Here is a 19985-nt window from a genome sequence, read left to right as displayed (position 1 = left end):
ATCTCGCTACAGTACATTCAAAGGTGAGTGTCCTTGAATGGCACCACAGTCATAAAGATTGGCAGACCATTAAAGTGGGAATCCTTATGCTAGATTACAGCACATCCTTTGTCTTAGTGCTGACAAATGCAGAAAAAGGTGATATATTATCTAATTTGGAGATATCCATGTCCGTATTGCATGGACACACACACACACAAAAGTGATGTGTGTACCATAAGAGAATCTGGGTGTACACACTAAGTTGGGTCATTGTCTCAGTGCATTAGGCTACTTGTTTGTCCTCACGAGCTTTTCGTTTTGCTTGTTTTCACGAACAGGTAAAATAACGTGAGCATTAACAGTCTCTTAAACTGGTCTGAATGTGTTGTGCTCTCTGTATGAAATGTGAGGCCCATTCACTTTCCTTGTTAGGGGGGAGAGCAGCTGCCTGTGTGTGGAACAGAGTAGAGGATAATGAGCAATACTTTAACAAGCATGCAAACAGGCGGGCCCAGTAGGATTATAATAAGCCTGTCTCTAATTAAAATGATAACCACTGTTGCATGTAATAAACTGTCAGGAGCTTATGGTAGCATAGTGGAGGAAGATGAATTTGCTGGCACTGCTGGGTTTCTCTTTAATCAGAATCAGAATCAGAATACTTTATTGATCCCTGGGGGAAATTATTTAAAGACACCGATCCGCAGGCCCGTATTCGGTCTTCAATAACAAAACTATTTTTTGCCACTTTTTGTTGCACACCATAATAAATTTTGCCTTAGCTATGTGTGTATGAGATTTAGGGCACTGCAGGGCAGCATATTCATCATCTGTCTCCTTACCAGATCCTGCACAGACATCGCCATCTATTGGACAGTCCAAGTTATGGCATGGTTTCTATCCTTTGTTGGTAAAAACGCAATGTAAAAGTGAAACGTGAAAAATAAAAAGGGGATAACTGGTGGTATAAAAGCAAAGTCACATACAGGCTGTAATGAACCAATAGACTGTCACTAATTAAACATTCATAGAAATACACTTATGAAAATAGAAACATTCAGCTTTTGGGAAACTTGGCTAGCTTCTCTGCTTTCTTAGTACTTTTCCTGCTGGAACCACATTATAAACCTGACATGTTGTTCAAGTAGTGTCATTAATTTAATATGCATTGTTTCTCTTTACAACTTTTTTATTTATTTATTTATTTTTGCATTTAGCATCCTTACAGTCTCTGGTTGATGCCTTTAATTGTCACGTGGACACGTAAGCCACTTTGGCATATGACATAACTAACTATACAACTAAATGCGTTTATTGTGTATATATGTCTTTTTCATTGAGCTGCCACAATCATCTGGATGACATTTAAGTTTGCTATGGTGTGAAATGTAACTAGAGCCCCAACGATTTATCATCAGACTGATATTTTCAGGCGATATTATCTATTATCATCTAGCATTTATAATGACTGTAAAATGAAATATTAAAAAAGTGAAGAAGAGACGGGAGAAACACTTCAACCAAGCTATGGATGTTGATGTTTTACACTTTTTGTCCACCAGAGGCCACTCTGTAACTTCTCTGTTAACAACTTACCTTTGGATACAACCAGCTGATCAGAGCAGAGTGGGGCCTAGATTAAAGAAGTAAAGAAATCCCTAGACATAACAAATATTTGGGCAATTTATTTATGTATGTGCCAGAAAGAAAAACAAATATGGACTGGTATATCAAGCTATTGGATTTTTTTTAAATTCTCAAATAGTGATGTCTTAAAAATCTTATATGGGTCAGGCTCTAACTGTAACCCATGACCTGCTTAGTGGATGCAAACAAACAAAAATACTGCAATAAAATATGAAGCAATACTTATACAAAACTGACAACAATATTGTATTATAATACAATATTGTACTAACAATACAATACTGTTCCTGCAGTTGGTGTCTTCAAGAACATACTTTCATGTGATGACACACACATGCAAAGATTTGTACGGTTAAAAAAAACAAACAAACAAAACGTGGCCAGTTTACCCTTCTTAGTGCCCCTCAGATACAGTGCTGTTTGTGTCTGACAACCAGTAGTATATAGCTGTCATGATTATATAGCTGACACCAGCCACCATAACATATTTGATAATACTTTTTTAAAGAAAACTTCAAAAACTTATTTTTGGTGAGCTTCAAGTGATAATATATCATATATATCATATGATATGTTATCACTTGTTGACAGCACTGCAAACCCTTAGCCTTCTCTCAGTGAGCTTCATGATGCAGTCACCTGAGTTGGATTTCACTTCACAGGTGTGCCTTCTCTGGGTTCATTTGTGGGATTTCTTGCCTTCTTAATGGGGTTGGGATCATCAGTTGTGTTGTGTTGGTACATAGCCCTATTTCACAACTGTTAACATTCATGTTATGGCAAGAACCAATCAAAAAGATATAATATAATCCATTTAATATAATGTTTTACTTTGTAATTATGTAACCAAATTACACTGAATTCTTCTTTCTTTTTTTTTTCTTTTTTACATGTAATCAAATTACTTTAAATCATCATTTTGGGTATCTTGAGTGCAGTACTTCTGGGATGTATACTGAGTTCTCTGTGTGCTAAGAAGCTCAATCAAATACCTGTTATGTGTACTGCAGTGAGCCAGATCCCTACGTACTGAGACTCAAACTGCATACAAAGTACAACATTCACACTTGCAAAAATACACTAAGTGTCACTGACAGGACTTTTGGTACTCACTGTTAATTCCTACCAGAATTCTCAAGGGAGTCATGGTAACTGTTCACCAAGCCTTTCTTTTTTTTTTTTTAAATAATCACTGACTGAACAAAACCTGTATTTTTCAGTTTGTACTTAAGAAAAATAATAATATATTTTTTAAAAAGGGCAGTGAAAGATTTTTAAGATCTTTCAGGTTCATTGTCCCATGCTTTAAACATGAGTCCTGACACTCCTTAGAACCATAATCCGTGTGGTCATGCATTACTGTCAGTGAGGAGTTTTTCTCCTCCTGACCAGTTCATTGAAATTCTCTGCATGTCTGTAAGGCTTTTTCATGCTTCAGGTCTTGACATACAGTAGGAGTGGTTCTTTACAAGGTTTATGGAGTTTTGTAGTCAGACTACACAGCAAGGTCAAACTGTCTTTTTTCCTCTCTTGCTGGATATGTTTGCATATTAAATGTAGCATAGTTTAACAAGTATTTCAAAGACTTTTTACTCCATAAAATGAATAATTACAATTGTTGTGAAATCTGGTTCCCATGAATATTGTGCACATCTTTCTGTTTCTAGACAGTTGAGTGTCCTTTCTTCTTGTAATCTACCATATTTACCTTTGAAAGGTTTCAATATTTTTAACAGTTAACAATAAGTGCAACAAATACTGCAGAGTGGGATGATGGCAAAATATATATCCACCTCATAAACAAGAGCCTAAAACCACAACTATGAACTGGATTTGCCATGTTGCAGAACTGAATAGTATAGGGGAAAGAATGGTGCATTATATATTTACTCCAACACAATCGAGCCATATTTACTGATCTTCATGCTATGACTCATTTCAACGTGATTTTTCCAGCATGAATTATGGACCAGGAGTCATATTTCAGCAGAGTTTGCTGATTCATTCGCCACATTGAGCTTTCTGCTTCCAAACAGTGCTGTGCACTATCTACATTAAAATGTTCCTTCACTTGTACAGTGTGCCTTAAGTATAAACCCACAAAACCTGATTGTGTCACCAGGCAACAGAAATCTGTGGATACAATAACCCTGTTTAATTTGCCCTTGCTGAAGCGGCATTATTGTAATTTGGATAGTTTGGACTGGAGTGCAGCTTTTGTTTATATACTTTTTATGAAGTTAACAAGGTTTGGGAAATATATTTGAGACGATTATGAGAATGGTTTCTTATGAAACATAGTTCACTGTATTAATGTATTTCTAATGTATTTAATCCTGATGGTATTTTGTCAGTTTTTAAAATCTTTTTTATGTTGTATTTAGACAGATAAAAATAGGGCCCCAGTAAGAGAGCAGCCAGAAATCCTTTTTATATAGGCAGAAAACTGCTGACTTTATCCAGAGTTTCCATAGTATTTGATTGGGCACATCATAATTTATCAATCTCATATATTCCTAAAGCACATTTTCTCTCCTTTCACTTCCTGGCCCTGATTTAGCCTATACGGTAGAATTTCCGGCCAAAACAAGTTTACAACATGAACTTCACCCAGATTAACAATTTCGGAGTTTATTGAGAGCATTTAAATGCAACATGTTACGTCGTTGACGAGTTTGACGAATCGCACAGGAGCCGGGACGCCTCCCACCCTCAGTGTTGAGCGGAGCCGCTAGAGTGGAGAAACACATAGCGGAGTCCGGTCCATCTCTACCGCAGCTAGCTAACCCCGCAGCAAGGCCACTGCGGGAAGATGGCGACGGAAAAAGTGAAGCATGAAGGAAGAGTTAAAATTGGACATTACATTCTCGGAGACACTCTCGGAGTGGGGACGTTTGGGAAGGTTAAAGGTATGTGTAACTGTCTCAGGCGTTTGTGCATCCTGCCAGCTGCGAGACGGTGGGAGAGGGAGCTTTTAGCTTAGCTGCTAAGCTAGCATACTAGGAAAGCTAACTTGTCGCAGTGCTGGGGAGGCAACACACTTGTTGTCGCGTTATTTTCTGAACTTTTTGTGTGTGTGACAAAACGCAGGTTTTAGAGCATGTCGTTGTAGTTTCTAAGATAAAGAAGACACTGCAAGTTTTATGAAATTGGGCTGTAGCTGGTCACATAGTTTGCCATTTAGCGTCGGTTGCGTTGCGTGCTAGCGAGCGAAGCGCTTGTTGAGACATACACCGGGAAGTCAGCCCTCGTCATTGATGTTGCCGCAAGCAAGAGTACATTTTAATCGGTAAAGTACGGTTTCCTCTCTCTTGCCTTTAAACCCAACTCTGCACTACATTTATTCACAACTTCGTTCCCCACGAGTCGTATTTGTTGCCTGTTTCAAGCATTCAATGTTATTTCTGAAATTTCGATGGAAAGAGTTGGACAAACTCTGCTGAATCTACGCCCACTTTGTCAGTGCACAGGGCTGAACGCTTAGAAGCTTAAGTCAATATACAACTTGAGTTGTATCAACACGCAATGGACTAAAAACCTGTTTTATTTCTTAAAAGTAATCGTGTCTGTGCGTTTTGTTTACCTTACAGGCTGTTCTGTTCAGTAGAAACACTGAAACCACAATATATATCGAAATGGAGTGGAACCACCGCAAGCTGTGTGATCGGTTAATTCCCAATGAGTCACCTCCCAGCTCTCAGCTATTTGTTGATGTTGAGGGAAAAGAGTTAGAGTTGGTGCTGTGTGATTATGGTCTTGATTACTACCGACACAGCTGGTAAATCAAAACCAGCTGTTTGCTAACTCCCATGGGCAAATGCGCTGTCTTCCCACCATCCATTGAGATGCTATCTTTTTGTATCTTGTGCGGCTTTTTACCGCTTTCAGTTATGAGGACTCTGTATTTGACCTATTTGCTCATGTATTGACTGTGTATCCCCACTCATCTTTACAGATCATTTAGCATGTGCTAGGATTTTTTTCTTTTTTTTTTTTAAATATAACTTTCAGCTGGAGACTTTATAAAGTAGAGATGTGGCGTTCAAAGACTCTTGAATTTACATATTTGAGAGAATGCTGACACAGCAGATAGAAGTAAAATTTGCAAACTTGTTAGAGGTTTTGGTTAGCTTTGACTGATGTTTAGTAAGTATGTGCCCTAATGTTGCTGGAAGTTGTTTCAACATTGTGCGTGGCAAGATTTGCTTCTAGAAGGACTTTTGTTTCAGCATTAGATTTATCACACTCAGTAGGCAGCCAGTTTCAGCAAAAAACAAGAGAACTGTTTTACAGTCTTTCCATAATACCAAATGACAAAGCTATGCTTTGATATGCTTGAGTGATTGAATATGGTTGACTGAAAACAAAATACTTTTTTTCCCTTTCTTCCATTTTTTTTCTTTAATTTGAATGTTTTTATTTTTTTATATTCTTAAAATTGTGATAGGAGGTGGTGATTTAGATCTCCCATTCCTCACACTGACTTCAGGATATTGGTCCTATTGCTGCTGTCCTTCATCCACCATGCTGCCTTCTGTTTCCAAAATAGGTTTCACCTCTAAGATTCGTAGCATGTCTGGTAACCTTTATCCTAATAGTGTAAACAACAAATTACACCTTTCCTTAAGTTGTGTGAAGATGCCTTGTTTTGCATAATACTTCACCATTCCCTATTTTATATGGCCTTGGTTGTAATAGAAATGCTCCATCCACTCTCTTTCTATCCTTCAGTGGGCCAACATGAGCTGACCAAGCATCAAGTGGCAGTGAAGATCTTGAACAGGCAGAAGATCCGCAGTTTGGACGTGGTGGGAAAGATTCGCCGGGAGATCCAGAACCTCAAGCTTTTCAGGCACCCTCACATAATTAAACTGTAAGTCCTAGATTACACCCTGCTCGCTGCTCCATAATCCCCTTGCCACCACATTAATGCCACCCACTGAGCTATTTTCAGGCCTTTATAGTGTTGTTTTAGAATGCATCCATCTAGGACAGTATCTGTCTGACTCAGTCCACTCTCTCTTCTGACCTCTCCCTATTGTGCAGTATTGACTGTTTCGTTATTCCCTCAGTTGGTCTTTCATTTTAACGTACAAAAGTGCACTGGCTTTGCCTTTGTTGTGGGTAGCTGTGTAGCTTGCTCTGCTGGTATTATTGTCAACATCTGGTAGGCTAAAACAGATAAGTGTGTCATTTCAAATGAGTAATTTTTTAACGTCATAGTCTGAGCTGACTGTGCCATAATGTTCTGGTGCTCTAAGCTAAACTTACTATTTGACAGTTGTCAGGGGACTTCCTGTTTGGTAAGGGAATGTTCACAGACTTGAGGCCACAGTTACAGGGTCATTAAACTGACTGGGGGGGGGGGGGGGGTATAATTGCCTGAAATACCCGTTCCATGTTAAAAAATGTAAGCTATGTCTGTGTGTCTACGTATGAGAGACTGATTCCATCTTTGGCAGGGTGCACAGACCACTGGGGCAAAGTACATAACATTGTCTGTCTAGCGGGGATAATAACAGATCGAGTAATGTAACATAATACTGCTTCATTTTTATTGATGGGATGTTTTCTGCAATTGCAACACATCAGATTCACAGTTAGTGAACATCTCTAACATCTGCTGAGCTACAAACTGCATGGCAGACATTATTGCCTTTGGTTTTATCCAGCATGGTAGTGCGTATGTTGTGTGTGTATTGGATTTACAAAAGCTCTGAATGTTTTCTTAAAATATCTTAACACTGTCACATTGTCAATGCATTTTTTGTTGTTGTTGTCTGTATTTAAAACTTGTAAAATCTGAGCTTTAGAGGCTGCACACAATGTGGTTTCTGGGACTTGCTATCAAGAATTTCTCCTGGTTTGATTCTACAGCTTGATAATGGTTATGTAAAACAGCAACAGATGTGGCTTATGTGCAAAGAGAGCTACACAGCATTTTAGTGCAAATAGATGCAGGTATGATGAATGCCACTAATGGACTGCAAGTATGCAGTGGAGTCTAACTCATAGCTCAGTCTGTTGTCTGTCTGGCAGCAGAAACATAAAAATGCTCAATTGTTTTTGTATTATATTATAATATTCAACATTTGCACAAAGTGCTGCTCTCATACACTTTTTTTTCCAATACTGAGCACACCAATTTTCTTCCATGGCAACTAAGTTTCTTCCTGTTTGTGAGGAATTGTTTTTCTTTGTTACAGGAAACCAAAAATTAGATGTGTTAACAATCTCCTGTGGGTTGAACTGAGCTGCTGGTTGATTAAATTACTTTGTTAAAATTAATCATAAATGGGCTAAAATAGACCATTGGCAAAGTAACATTAAAACTAAAAATTTGAGTCAGCTGTCCAAAACTAAGCACATATTCCGATTATTCTTTGTAATAATTATTAAATGGTAACAGACATGTCTAAATGTTTTCTTGTATAATACCTTCCAACTCCTAATAACCCACATGACTTGTGTTTTGACTGTAGGTATCAGGTTATCAGCACCCCTACAGATATCTTCATGGTGATGGAGTATGTCTCAGGGGGAGAGCTCTTTGACTACATCTGCAAAAATGGAAAGGTACTTTAGGACTGGAAACTTGTATATTGATTCCAAACTTCTTTAACCCTTTCAATCATTTCATGTTGCACAGATGTTGTGTAGTTTATCATTAGTGAGATAAAGATAACGCAGATAAGTATCATACACTTGTCATCATCAGACTACAGTGGAGATAAAGTAATCTTTGAACTTTGTAAACTGTGAAGGCTGAAAAAGATATTCAAAACACAACATGAGGTGCTGCTTAGTCATCAGTGATGTTCTGACTGAGGAAGGAAAGATCACACCTAATGAATAATTTCTGCTTTGACAGTTGGATGAAAAGGAGAGTCGACGACTGTTCCAGCAGATCATTTCAGCAGTAGACTACTGCCACAGACACATGGTGGTACATCGAGACCTTAAGCCAGAAAATGTGCTGCTTGATGCGCATATGAATGCTAAGATTGCAGACTTTGGTGAGTAGTTCTTGGACTTGAATCGAGAAGTCTCAGCAGGAACCACTGTTTTAGTTTGTTAATTATACACACATTAGTAATAGTAATTAGGGCTGTTCGATATAAGAATATATATCGGCTGACGATATAAAAACGGCTATCGTTTAATTTTACGCTATCGTTTGTTTCGTGGTGTCGCAAAATAAACTGTTTACGGCAATATTTTTTTCATCGTTTTGATGGTCACTGTAGTGGCTATATTAATTTCTTAAAGTTCTCTCTTTCTCTTATATTCAATATAACTACACTACGGATGGACAAGCGCCTGTATTTATGCATTGTCTTTAGCAACAATGACGGTAAAACCACAAACTTTTCACAATAAAGCTCAAGATCCTGTTGAGACTTTTCAAAATAAACTGAATCACGTGAAAGAGTATGCAGAGTATTTTCGGATGAGAAGCAAAAAAGAGCCGTCAGTAGAGCAGGGCGATATGACCAAAAATATTTATCACGATATAAATTTGAAAATTTGCAATAACGATATAACTGACGATATAATTGACACCAGACAAAATACTTTACAACTCCTCAACTTTATTAGTGCAAAAACCCCCCAAAAAACATCAATGTATTTTCTCTTAAACAAGCAGCTGTTTTTTGTTTTTTTTTAAATGCGCATTAAAGTTATATAAAAATTTAACAGTGCAAATGCAAATTCCTTTCTGACAGTTTAACCAAAAGGCATTTCCAGTGGAAACTGGCCGGCATAACCGTATATAATATCCACAAAACTAAAAAAAGAGGTTATACACCACAGTACGGTAATATTATGTTGAAGCACAGTACGTATCACTCCGCGAGGCTCCTGCCTACGATAGCCATAATGCTCCAACAATCCATCAAGCGGTGCGGCTTCGTAGCTTAGCAAAGTTGTACTAAAGCATTTGACAGATTTTTCCAGCACAGTCTACCAAATAAAATCGTTTTGAGGTCAGTAAACACAACCAGAATTCATACATAAGGCACACGGGATTATAAGGGGCACTGTCGATTTTCAGAAAAATCAAAGGATTGATTTTAAGTGTGCCGTATTTTCCAAAACAACATGGTAATAACGACGGCCCGCTAGCATGCGCTACCAAAAATAGTCCTTTGTTGTGTATCTGACGGACGAAAGCTAAACCAGTTCCACACCACTGAAGTTGCAGCATTTTTACAAACCAGTTCTGGTTCATCTATTTCATTTAACGATCCGCTTTCGCTCTTCTCATTCTGCGTCGCCGCTATGTGTGTATGTAAACAAAGGCACTGCGCATGTGCGTTTTACCCATATTCTATCGCGATATTTCATTTTCCTATCGTTGCCCAACATTACACCGGTATTATCGTGAACGGTATGATATAGCCCAGCTCTAGCCGTCAGATGCTAAAAAGTAAACCTTAGACTCAAAGGTTAGAGCAGGCTTTTCCCTGCACCACGCCGTGTAATAAATACTCACAAAGAAAACTGCAGCCGTTACAACTTATGTCTAAAAAATGTATCGTTTCATGCATTGGTTAAAACACTCGACTCCAGCTACATGACGCTCAGTTGGAAACACTTCACGCAAGTCGAGCTGCCCGAGATTCACAGAATTTACAAAAAGAATTTACATTTTTGTGATTTTTATATCGTTTCGGACGATAGATGTCTTATATCGGGATATGAGATTTTGTGTCATATCGCACAGCCCTAATAGTAATGATAATGTTTAGAGCACTTTCATAAAAAGTCCTTTCCAAAGCCAAGAATAAACAAAGCTAAAAGCAAACACAGTAATAAATAATTAAAACACCATAATCCATAACTGAAGCATAAATAAACAAAAAGACAATAATACCCCAAGAACTACATACAATAGAAAACAGGTGTCAGTTGAACTTGACAGTCTAATGTCAGACAGAAGGCTTTTCCATAATGTTAGGGCATGATATAAAAATATGTTGTTTTCTTAACCTTTGGGACCTTCAGGACACCACTCCCCTGAGAGTGTAGGGGACCTATAGGTACATATGGTCTCACGAGATCACTCGGGTAGCTTGGTGCTCTGCTAGTTAATATTTTATAAGACTGCAGCAGTACAAAATCCATGGTGCTGCAATATGAACCAACTGCAGACCTCTAAAGATTTTCTTGGGCAAACCTCACAGTAAAGCATTGCTATGATGCAAGATGTCACAAAGACATGAACTAGAACCTTGGCGTCCTTGAGCGCCATCATATGTCTGATTGTAGCCATTTTTCTCACCAAATTAAAAGGCAAATTAAAGGCTCTGATCAAAAAACAACAAGATTCTTACCAAATCCTCAGTGGATCACACAGTCATCAAAACACAAAGACAACTGGTCATACTTATGACTCACTCTTGCCATTCCAGTCACTGACATCTCAGTTTTAGCTGAGTTTAACCCACTGGTGCTGCATATTATTGAAAATAAAAGTGGGCCAGGGACTGACCCTTGTAATCAGATCAATCAGATCAGAAACTTTATTGTCATTATCACAGGTACAATGAAATTAAGAATGTTCCCCGATCATTGCATGTAGACTTCATACTTAATAGTGCACGACACAGAAAATAATTTAAAGCATATATTGAGATCTTTCTGGAAAGTATGGTCTCAACTGTTGACACACCTGAGATGACATAGTGTTTCATAAGCCTGTTCTTAAGTATTTTGTGGTCCACTGTTTCAACCACAGCGCTAAGGTCTAATAACAAGAGAACAGAGATTGAGTCAGTCCAACACAAGTAACAGATCATTTACCACCGTTAAAAATGCCGATTCTGTAGAGTCGTTAACTTGAAAGGCAGACAAATCATATATTAACTAGTATTTCACAACTTGATTACAAGTTACTTTCTCAAAAGATTTTTACAAAACCTCCAGATTTGAAACAGAATTTCAAAAAATTGTCCTCCAAATCTGACTACATTTGGTATTTTGATGGGTTTTTAGTGTGAGCTTTTACCACATAGGTTCATAATCCATGAGCAGATTCCAGGGTTGTTTAGTGCGAGCATGAAAACACATTCTAATAACAGTTTGTTATTTCAACGATCAATCATTTCTGGCAGTAGTGTGCCAGAAACATAAAATATGTTTCAGAAAATCCTTCATACATTCCTTAAATTTGGCTAAGCAAATATACAGAACTACATTAAAGACTTTGATAATATTAAACTATTCTAGTGTGCATTGGTTGTTATTTAACCTGCAGTTATTCCAAATTATTTTGAATCTTTAGTAAAGTATTTTTGTCACTCTTCTGTTAATTCATGAATCATGTTCACCATTGCTACCAGTGAAAAAGACATTGTCTCCTTGCTGAGAGGATGAACTGCAGTAAGTGGAGAATCTTAAAAAAATGGTACAGCTAATTATAAAGCAGCTTTTTTGGGGGGCCGACAGAAAACGAAACATTACTGCTTTAGTATTTTTCACGTTAGTTATATACTTAATAAAGCACTTTAAGCTAAAACCAAACTAGAATAGTTTGAAACTGCATTAAAAACATTAAATGTTTATGTGAGGTAAATAATTGAAGTTGTTGTGTTTTGAAAAGTGTGCATATTATATAATAGTTAAAATCTTTTGCAGGTTTGTCAAACATGATGTCAGATGGAGAGTTCCTCAGAACAAGTTGTGGTTCTCCAAACTATGCTGCTCCTGAGGTCATCTCAGGAAGGTAATGGCTTATTTTAAATTCTGTTTGGTTTTTTCTTTTCTTCTAATGATACTTTACTTACATTTCGAAGTGAGACAGAAACACAACTCAAAAACACAGCCTAGTTAAAAATAGATTTTGTGATTCTTTCTTTTTACGCCTCCTCAGGTTATATGCTGGACCAGAGGTGGATATTTGGAGTAGTGGGGTGATTCTCTACGCCTTGTTGTGTGGAACACTTCCCTTTGATGATGATCATGTGCCAACACTTTTTAAGAAGATCTGTGATGGGATCTTCTTCACCCCACAGTATCTGAACCCTGCAGTAATAAGCTTACTGAAACACATGTTGCAGGTGGACCCGATGAAAAGAGCCACCATCAAAGAGATCCGGTAAGCCTGGCGGAGTATTTACAAAGTCAAAAATCCTATAGGCTTTGTTTTGTTTTTGTTTGTTTTTGGTTGTCTAGATTGTAAATCACATTATTTCATGATGGCAAGGGACTGTCTGCGTAGAACATTAGTTCTGTTGGTGCTGTTTTCATTCATGATCTTTTAACTACCAAAATGATTCTTCGCCACAGAGAGGACGAGTGGTTCAAAAAAGATCTGCCAAAGTACTTGTTCCCTGAGGACCCCTCCTACAGCAACAACATGATCGATGACGAGGCCCTGAAGGAGGTTTGCGAGAAGTTTGAGTGCACAGAGGAGGAGGTCCTTGCCTGCATATACAGTCGCAACCATCAGGATCCATTGGCTGTTGCCTACCATCTCATCATTGACAATCGTCGCATCATGAGCGAAGCCAAGGATTTCTACTTGGCATCTAGCCCTCCTGACTCTTTTCTAGATGACCAACACCTGACTTCATCAGGTGCAGCGATAGTGAAGCCTCACCCTGAGCGTGTACCTTTTCTCGTGGCGGAGACTCCTCCCAGGAGTATCCGTCACACACTGGATGAACTGAACCCTCAGAAGTCCAAGCACCAGGGTGTTAGGAGAGCCAAGTGGCACCTGGGTATACGCAGTCAAAGTAGACCAAATGATATCATGACCGAGGTGTGCCGTGCAATGAAACAGCTGGACTATGAGTGGAAGGTAAGGAAGAAGAGGGACAAGATATAGGAGGAAAGGCTTAATATTTACAATTTAAAAAAAAATGTAGTAAAATGTAATCTCACAGTTAGTTATTGAAGTTGGATTGTATTAAAAGTTTAATAAGCTCCAGGTGTACTTTTTAAAGCATCACAAAGACACATTATCCTTCCTTTCAATAATTTTCTAGGTTGTGAATCCATACTATCTGCGTGTGAGAAGGAAGAATCCTGTTACTGGGATGCTTGCCAAGATGAGCCTTCAACTGTACACAGTGGACAGCAGAACCTACCTCCTTGACTTCCGTAGCATAGATGGTAAGTTTCACCTTCACTAGTCTGTAGCAGTAGGTGAGGAAACAGTCTGCATTTAGATCACCACTCATTTGCATAAGCACCCGGCAGGATACACTGATAAGGTTACATAGCTAACCTGTGTATGGCTCAAATATTAGAGAATAAAACACATGAAAGATCATACACGAGGCCGTTATTTGTGATGATTCAAAGTGCACCATTAAATCTGTGTCATAGCCTGACCCGCACATTCCCAGAAATGTAACTACATATGACGCAGATGTCAATATCTGTTTATTGATTAGCACATGGATTATACCACAGGGAAACAAGATGTAATAGAATGTAATTACAGGCTAATATTCTGCCAGTGTAGATGCCTTTGTGTCTCATTTTATTACCTCTGGCGATACGTGCATAAACTCAAGGTCAGTTGTGAATTCCCCTTATCTTCCTGTGTTTCAATAAAAGTAACTGTTGTTCGAGATTTATTAGTTCCATGAACTGCTCGGTTTCAATTATGATGGCAGACACACCAGCAATGTTCCCTCTAATTTTTCACGTGTCTGAGCGAACACACAAACTCCCTGAGCGATCCCTTGGACCACTGTGAGCGACAGCAGATGTGTTTTTTTTTTTTTGTTTTTTTTTTTTTTGTTTTTTTTTTTTATAAAGCTCTGACTTATGAGTATGAATCTGTGGTCTGGGAGAGAGTCCTGTAACTCTCTGCCTGCAAAATATAGTATATAATGACCAATGTTGGGCAATTAATTATATAGTTCTTCAAAAAAATGACTGAGTTATGCAAACAACAACGTTTTTTGTAGCTTTTTTTTTTTTTTTTTTTAATGCAGCCAAGGCGTTTTTTTAAAAGAAACATTTCAAACTATTGACAGAACAATCAGCTGTTCTGCATCAAATCTGATGCCACACAAATTATTTGTGCCACTCGAAAAAATAATTTCTGTCCACTATGAGATAAAGGAGAACAACAGCCTGATACCTGCAGAGACCTTGCCAGCAGTGCGCAATTGCGCACGTGCGCAGCTTAGAGGGAACATTGCACACCAGCATACAAATGCAAACATGAGGAAATGAGGAAATTGTGTTAAAGGGCAGTAATAACACATCAGTGTTTGGGCATTATTTGACTCATGAAGCTCAATGGCAGCAGTACAGCATGTGTTGTAATTTACCGATGGATCAAGTTTTGATTGCTTGTATATTGTAATATATTTAATTTTTAAAACTAGTCTCATACAACTTACACTCAGTTTTGCAACATTTGACCAGTTAACCTAGATCTTCAGGTAAGCCCTTTACTCAGTTCTCTGTATCTTCGGTGTTTATCTGGATTTTGTCCTCTAGTATGCTGCCTCAGTGTGGAATTTATAAATGATTAACTCATGGATGATGGTTTGGGAAGTCTGTGTAGGTGTTTGGCATTACCTCAAAGGAAAACATGAGATTGAAGAGCTGTTGTGTGCTTCTGATACATCACAGGCTTTCCATTTAAAGTATGTGAAGCTTTGGCTTTGGGCTACAGCAAAGTCCATCATTAAGCTTGTGTTTATCTGAACTTATACCTGATGACTCAGAAATATAGAAAATATTATGCTGATTGTTAACATTTGTCTATAACTACACATAATTAATCGCATGGATTTATAGCTTAGCTTAATTTAGGTTTTAAACTATTTGCGTGATAGTTTAGCAGCATTTCTTAAATTAATCATTTACCTGCAGTAATATTTGTTGCAGGTCTTAACAAAATTATCTGGGAACTAAGTTTGAGAGACTGCAAACATATTAATACATATTAAATGGTTTGATCAAGCAAGATTCGGCATTGTTAAATGTCCATCTGGTGGACAACATGGAGGACTATGAGAGAAGTTGTAAAAAGTATAAGCCATCAGCAGCTGTATCAGTGCAACAGTCCTGCCTCCTGTTGGGAACCTGGGTGCTAATGCTGTTAGCAAGTTCATAATAGGACTGCTGTAGCAGCAGCAGTTCAGGCACAACCAAATTGGGCACAAATCGGGCACCAGATCAGGAAAGTTGGATGCATCCTCTGACACTGCATGGGAAGGAAAGGGATGTGTGAATGTGGATTACAAGAAAGATTTTCACCTATATATACAGCACTTGCCTCATTTCTTTATATTTTGCTTCCAAGCAGCGAGAGCTTTTTTGTGTAAGGGGTCTTGAGCAATAGTTCTCCAGGATTTCTGAGGGTTTTTCTTTGGACATTGGCTACTTTTTTACTCATTTGAAGTCCAATCCCTCTGTCTTAGGCTACGTCCACACGTACACGGGTATTTTTGAAAACTGAGATTTACCGTTTTCGTTTTCAAAAATAATCCCGTCCACACATAAAGGCAGAAATGAAGGAAAACGCTGCTATGAACATGCCAAAGCAGCAGGTGGCGCTAGATTCCTAACCGTGCAGAAATGTTGGCCAATCAGAAGTCTAGAAGTAAACAAAGCTGGGGCATAGAAGCAGAACCGAGTCGTATGTGTGGAGGGACAGTAACTGTGTGTATATGTAAGCATTTAAACACTGCAGAGAGTACAATTAACAGTATTGTAGAAATTCATTTCACCGAAACAATAACGTGGCGCAAAAATATCCACCCTGGCCGGAGTTTTTAAAAAATCTCAGTTTTCAGTGACCAAAAACGCCGTTTACGTGTGGACGAAAGGTGCAAACGCATAGAAAAATCTGCGTTTTCAAAAATACGTGTGGACGTAGCCTTAACATTTTGTTTGTTAAGCCATTTAACACTAACCTGTGACTCATTCAATCACAGAAAAGGGACCGAGCTCAAGAGATAAACAAATAGTTCCAGCTATTTTTCCTGGCAAATTATAAAGAAATGAGGGCTGGCTCAAGACCTTGACTGTTTGACACCTCCTGTCACTGCAAGTGTGTGTCTAACACCCCAGATTATAATAATTTGACCAAGCAAAGTGGACATTGGGACTGCAGTAATCTCATAAATATATCACGGTCAGCAGTATTTTGATCGAGAAAATTAAAATACAGTTGTATGCAGTCTGTTTCCAGCATTAAAACTGGTACTAACAAAATGCATAACCACATTCATAGGAGGCAGGTCATGCACCGGCAAATATAGCTGCATTTAGAATATGTTCATTTTAGAAAGCCGAATAGCTTATATTAAAATTTGTTTACTGGTCAACCCCTCATGAACCAAAGGCTTTTTATCTCAGTAAATGGTGGCTAAGAAGAAGTCAGTGAACAGAGATGTATGTGGGTGTTAGAGCCATGGACTGTGTAGCCACAGCTGCTTTGAGAGGAAATGGTGAACGCTGCTTTGGCTTGTGCATATTTCATGAACTGAACCCAAAATTGTTCAAACTCTGGGTGTCAGGATGATCTGGGTGTCCGCAGTGCAATATCTATATTACAGTTTATTAGGTTAAAAGGAAGAAAATAATCTTTATTTTTGACTACAAAAATCTTACACTTTATCCCTAACCTAAACAATCGACTAAGTATAAACTAGTGATTAATTTCACTGTTTACAGCAGTGTCTCTGTGGCAGGAATTGAATTGAGTATTTTCCAAGACTTGTAGATACCCTAGTGATACCCATTGAACTTCTTGTGTTTGAAAATCAGTTTGTCTTATTGTTCAGATGATATGTTGGAGACAAAATCTGGAAGTGCTACCCCTCTGCGCTCTGGCTCTGTGGGCAACTACCGGACCGCTATTAAGAACGATGTAGATGGAGCAGAACTTCCAGGTACACCTAGTACCGTGCACCCCACCAAGACTGGAGAAGGCTCTTTGACGTCATCGTTGACCTCATCCATCGATTCCACAGGAGGCGGGGACAATGCATCTGTCCCTCGACCAGGAAGCCACACCATCGAGTTCTTTGAGATGTGTGCAAATCTTATTAAACTACTTGCACGATAGCTCGCAAAACAATCGCTAGCCTTTTTCTCCCTCTGAGTGTCTTTATAGCAATAAGCATGCAACTGAATCGTGGCTCAGTTCATCCCGGCTGAGGATGAAGTGATTGTTCCATGGCACTGATGCAGGTTGGTGTTCCCTAAGCTGAAGGGATGTATACTGAGCTGACTGGGGATGCAAAGGGTTACTGGGGGAAAGACAAATGACTAGCTGATTAATTAGCTAGGACAGAACATTTGGGAACGAGGGTTTTACAATTTCCTGAACAACTTAATAGCAAGCGTCTACATCCAAACTACACATATGCGCAAGTGATTACACTGAATTTTCTGTACTGTAGTCAGGTGAGCACTGCTTTTCAGTACAGAGAGCAAAATCACATTCTTACCTGTACAAAAGGAAGCCACACATGGAGGTTGGGGGTTTGGGTGGCAGTCACGGGATGCAGGAAGCACTTTTGCACAAGTTTCTTTTATTTCCTGCTGCTGTTGTTTTTTTTGTTTTGTTTTTTTTGGGGTTTTTTTTTTTTTGGTTCTTTTCAGTAGGGATCTGAGAATTGGTGCACATGTTCCGAAGCGTTATATATAACTAGGGTGGGCAAACCCATCACATTCATTGGAGTCTGAAGAAGTTCTGTGACTCCTGTATTTCTGTCTTGCGTCAGGGACTAAAGAATGCGTTCATCAAATTTATGTTGGGTTATTATTATTATTATTTTTTAATTCTTTTTAAGAAATTGTCAGACTAAATTTCATGGTTTTGTCCTGTTGTAAAAATGTGTTTTTGAATTTGTCTGTCGCCACCTTTTTATATATAAAGACGTAAACATATTTATCAGTGCATTAAGTAGGTGGAGTGTTGGTTGTAAAGGAAATTGATTTTTTCTTTCTTTCTTTCTTTCTTGCAATAAGATCTATTGCTGGATGATATATATATATATATTATATCTTTTTTTTTTTTTTTTTTTTTTAACAGTCTGGCTTGTAATCATAATGAATTTTATTTCATTCAATCAGTTATTCTGATACACGATTGTCTTTGTATTTAACTTTAGACAGCTTTTTCCCACGACAGTCAAAATCTAGAACTATAACTTTCCATGTCGCATTAGAATGACAAGTTGATTTTTACTTATTTTCTCTTATTTCTTTAGTGTTTTTGTTTTAGATTAATGAATACGATTTCAGTATGATTACTAAGTGAAATGCCTTTTGCCTACATTTGTTTTGTAAATGCCATCACACATGAATAGGCCTCAGGGCTCAGTGAGTAGTAGCAATTACATGCAGCGCGTGGACAATGTCTGTTGGTAAGTGAATACATCCACAATGTCATTTTTGGACATGTTTTAATTTCCTGTACATTCCCTTGAAATTTGACCTTGTTAAAGGTTTTATGTTTTTAAACCTGAAACAGACTTATGAGCTTTGAATGACATAGATCGGGGAGGTAGATCGCACTTCTGGTAACTTGCAGGCTCACAAAGTAGAGTTGGATATGTCTTTGATTATAAGTGTGATGTATCTCATTATCCATTGCCTCTCCGTGGTCTTAAAGTTTTAAGTTATGCCTGTTTGGCTGCCTTATCATTATCAGTACTGTTTATCAGTTTTATGTCAGTAAAAGTTGGAAATTGTGCCGGTCAGAATTCTTGGTGCTGTTTTTGCGGTTTTGAGGATTAAAATCTAATTACACTTTCTTTATGGTTGGTTTATTCATTTTTCTAGGTGCTTTGCATTACCAAAAAGGGAAAAAATTCTAACTGCAAAAACCTAAAAGATCTGATTGTCATCTTTTTATAGACATCAGTAACTACTGCCATCTTTAAAACGATGTCAACAGGATCAAGTTATATCAAACTTTTAAGATAATTTGGGGGTGGTTCTTATTTGAATTAAAGTATTTGTATGCCCTTGCTGTAAAGTCAGAATCTTATTATCTGACATGTTTATTAGCAAATGTCAGCAATCTGAACTATCTGTTGTATGAGCATTTTACTTTTCAGAGATAATTCAGGAGTGACGATAATTGTGACCAACTTGCATCTTTTGTTCATATCCACATTTGACCTTCATGTCTCACAGACAAAATATATGGATCATGGTAAAGGCACAAACACTATGGTGGGGTTTTGTTTTGTTTTGTTTTTTTTGGGGGGGGGGAGGAGTTGCAACCTCTGGTTATAAACTGCTTTTCATGGCTTGCTTGATACATTTTGAAAGAATGTGTGCAAAAAAGTTTTCTTTTCTTTTTGCCTCTGATGGAGTATTGTCCTAGTGGTCTGAGTTCAGCATCCGCTTCATCTGCTTCA

The 19985-nt window shown here is 38.1% G+C and overlaps 1 protein-coding gene across 1 annotated transcript; it reads left to right on the top strand.

Moving 5' to 3' along the window:
* Positions 1-4186: 4186 nt before the first annotated feature.
* On the top strand, positions 4187-18605 carry prkaa1 (protein kinase, AMP-activated, alpha 1 catalytic subunit). Its single transcript, XM_085464127.1, has 9 exons — positions 4187-4538; positions 6361-6502; positions 8112-8205; positions 8501-8645; positions 12271-12358; positions 12506-12730; positions 12922-13435; positions 13623-13749; positions 17394-18605. Exons 1-9 carry the CDS (start codon positions 4442-4444, stop codon positions 17675-17677), a joined length of 1716 nt encoding a protein of 571 aa, XP_085320253.1. The 5' UTR covers positions 4187-4441; the 3' UTR covers positions 17678-18605.
* The last annotated feature ends 1380 nt before the right edge of the window (positions 18606-19985 follow it).

The sequence above is a fragment of the Copadichromis virginalis genome, linkage group LG7, assembly GCF_057382275.1.
Source record: "Copadichromis virginalis isolate Kocher_CV1m ecotype Utaka linkage group LG7, C_Virginalis_male_GT1.1, whole genome shotgun sequence".
Lineage (NCBI taxonomy): Eukaryota > Metazoa > Chordata > Actinopteri > Cichliformes > Cichlidae > Copadichromis > Copadichromis virginalis.
This window is presented reverse-complemented; position numbering and strand designations above follow the sequence as displayed.

Coding starts and splice junctions, on each gene's coding strand:
- prkaa1 (XM_085464127.1), top strand. CDS start 4,442: ATGGCGACGGAAAAAGTGAAGCATGAAGGAAGAGTTAAAATTGGACAT. Junction 8,206..8,500: donor ACATCTGCAAAAATGGAAAG/GTACTTTAGGAC, acceptor CTGCTTTGACAG/TTGGATGAAAAGGAGAGTCG. Junction 13,436..13,622: donor AGCTGGACTATGAGTGGAAG/GTAAGGAAGAAG, acceptor ATAATTTTCTAG/GTTGTGAATCCATACTATCT.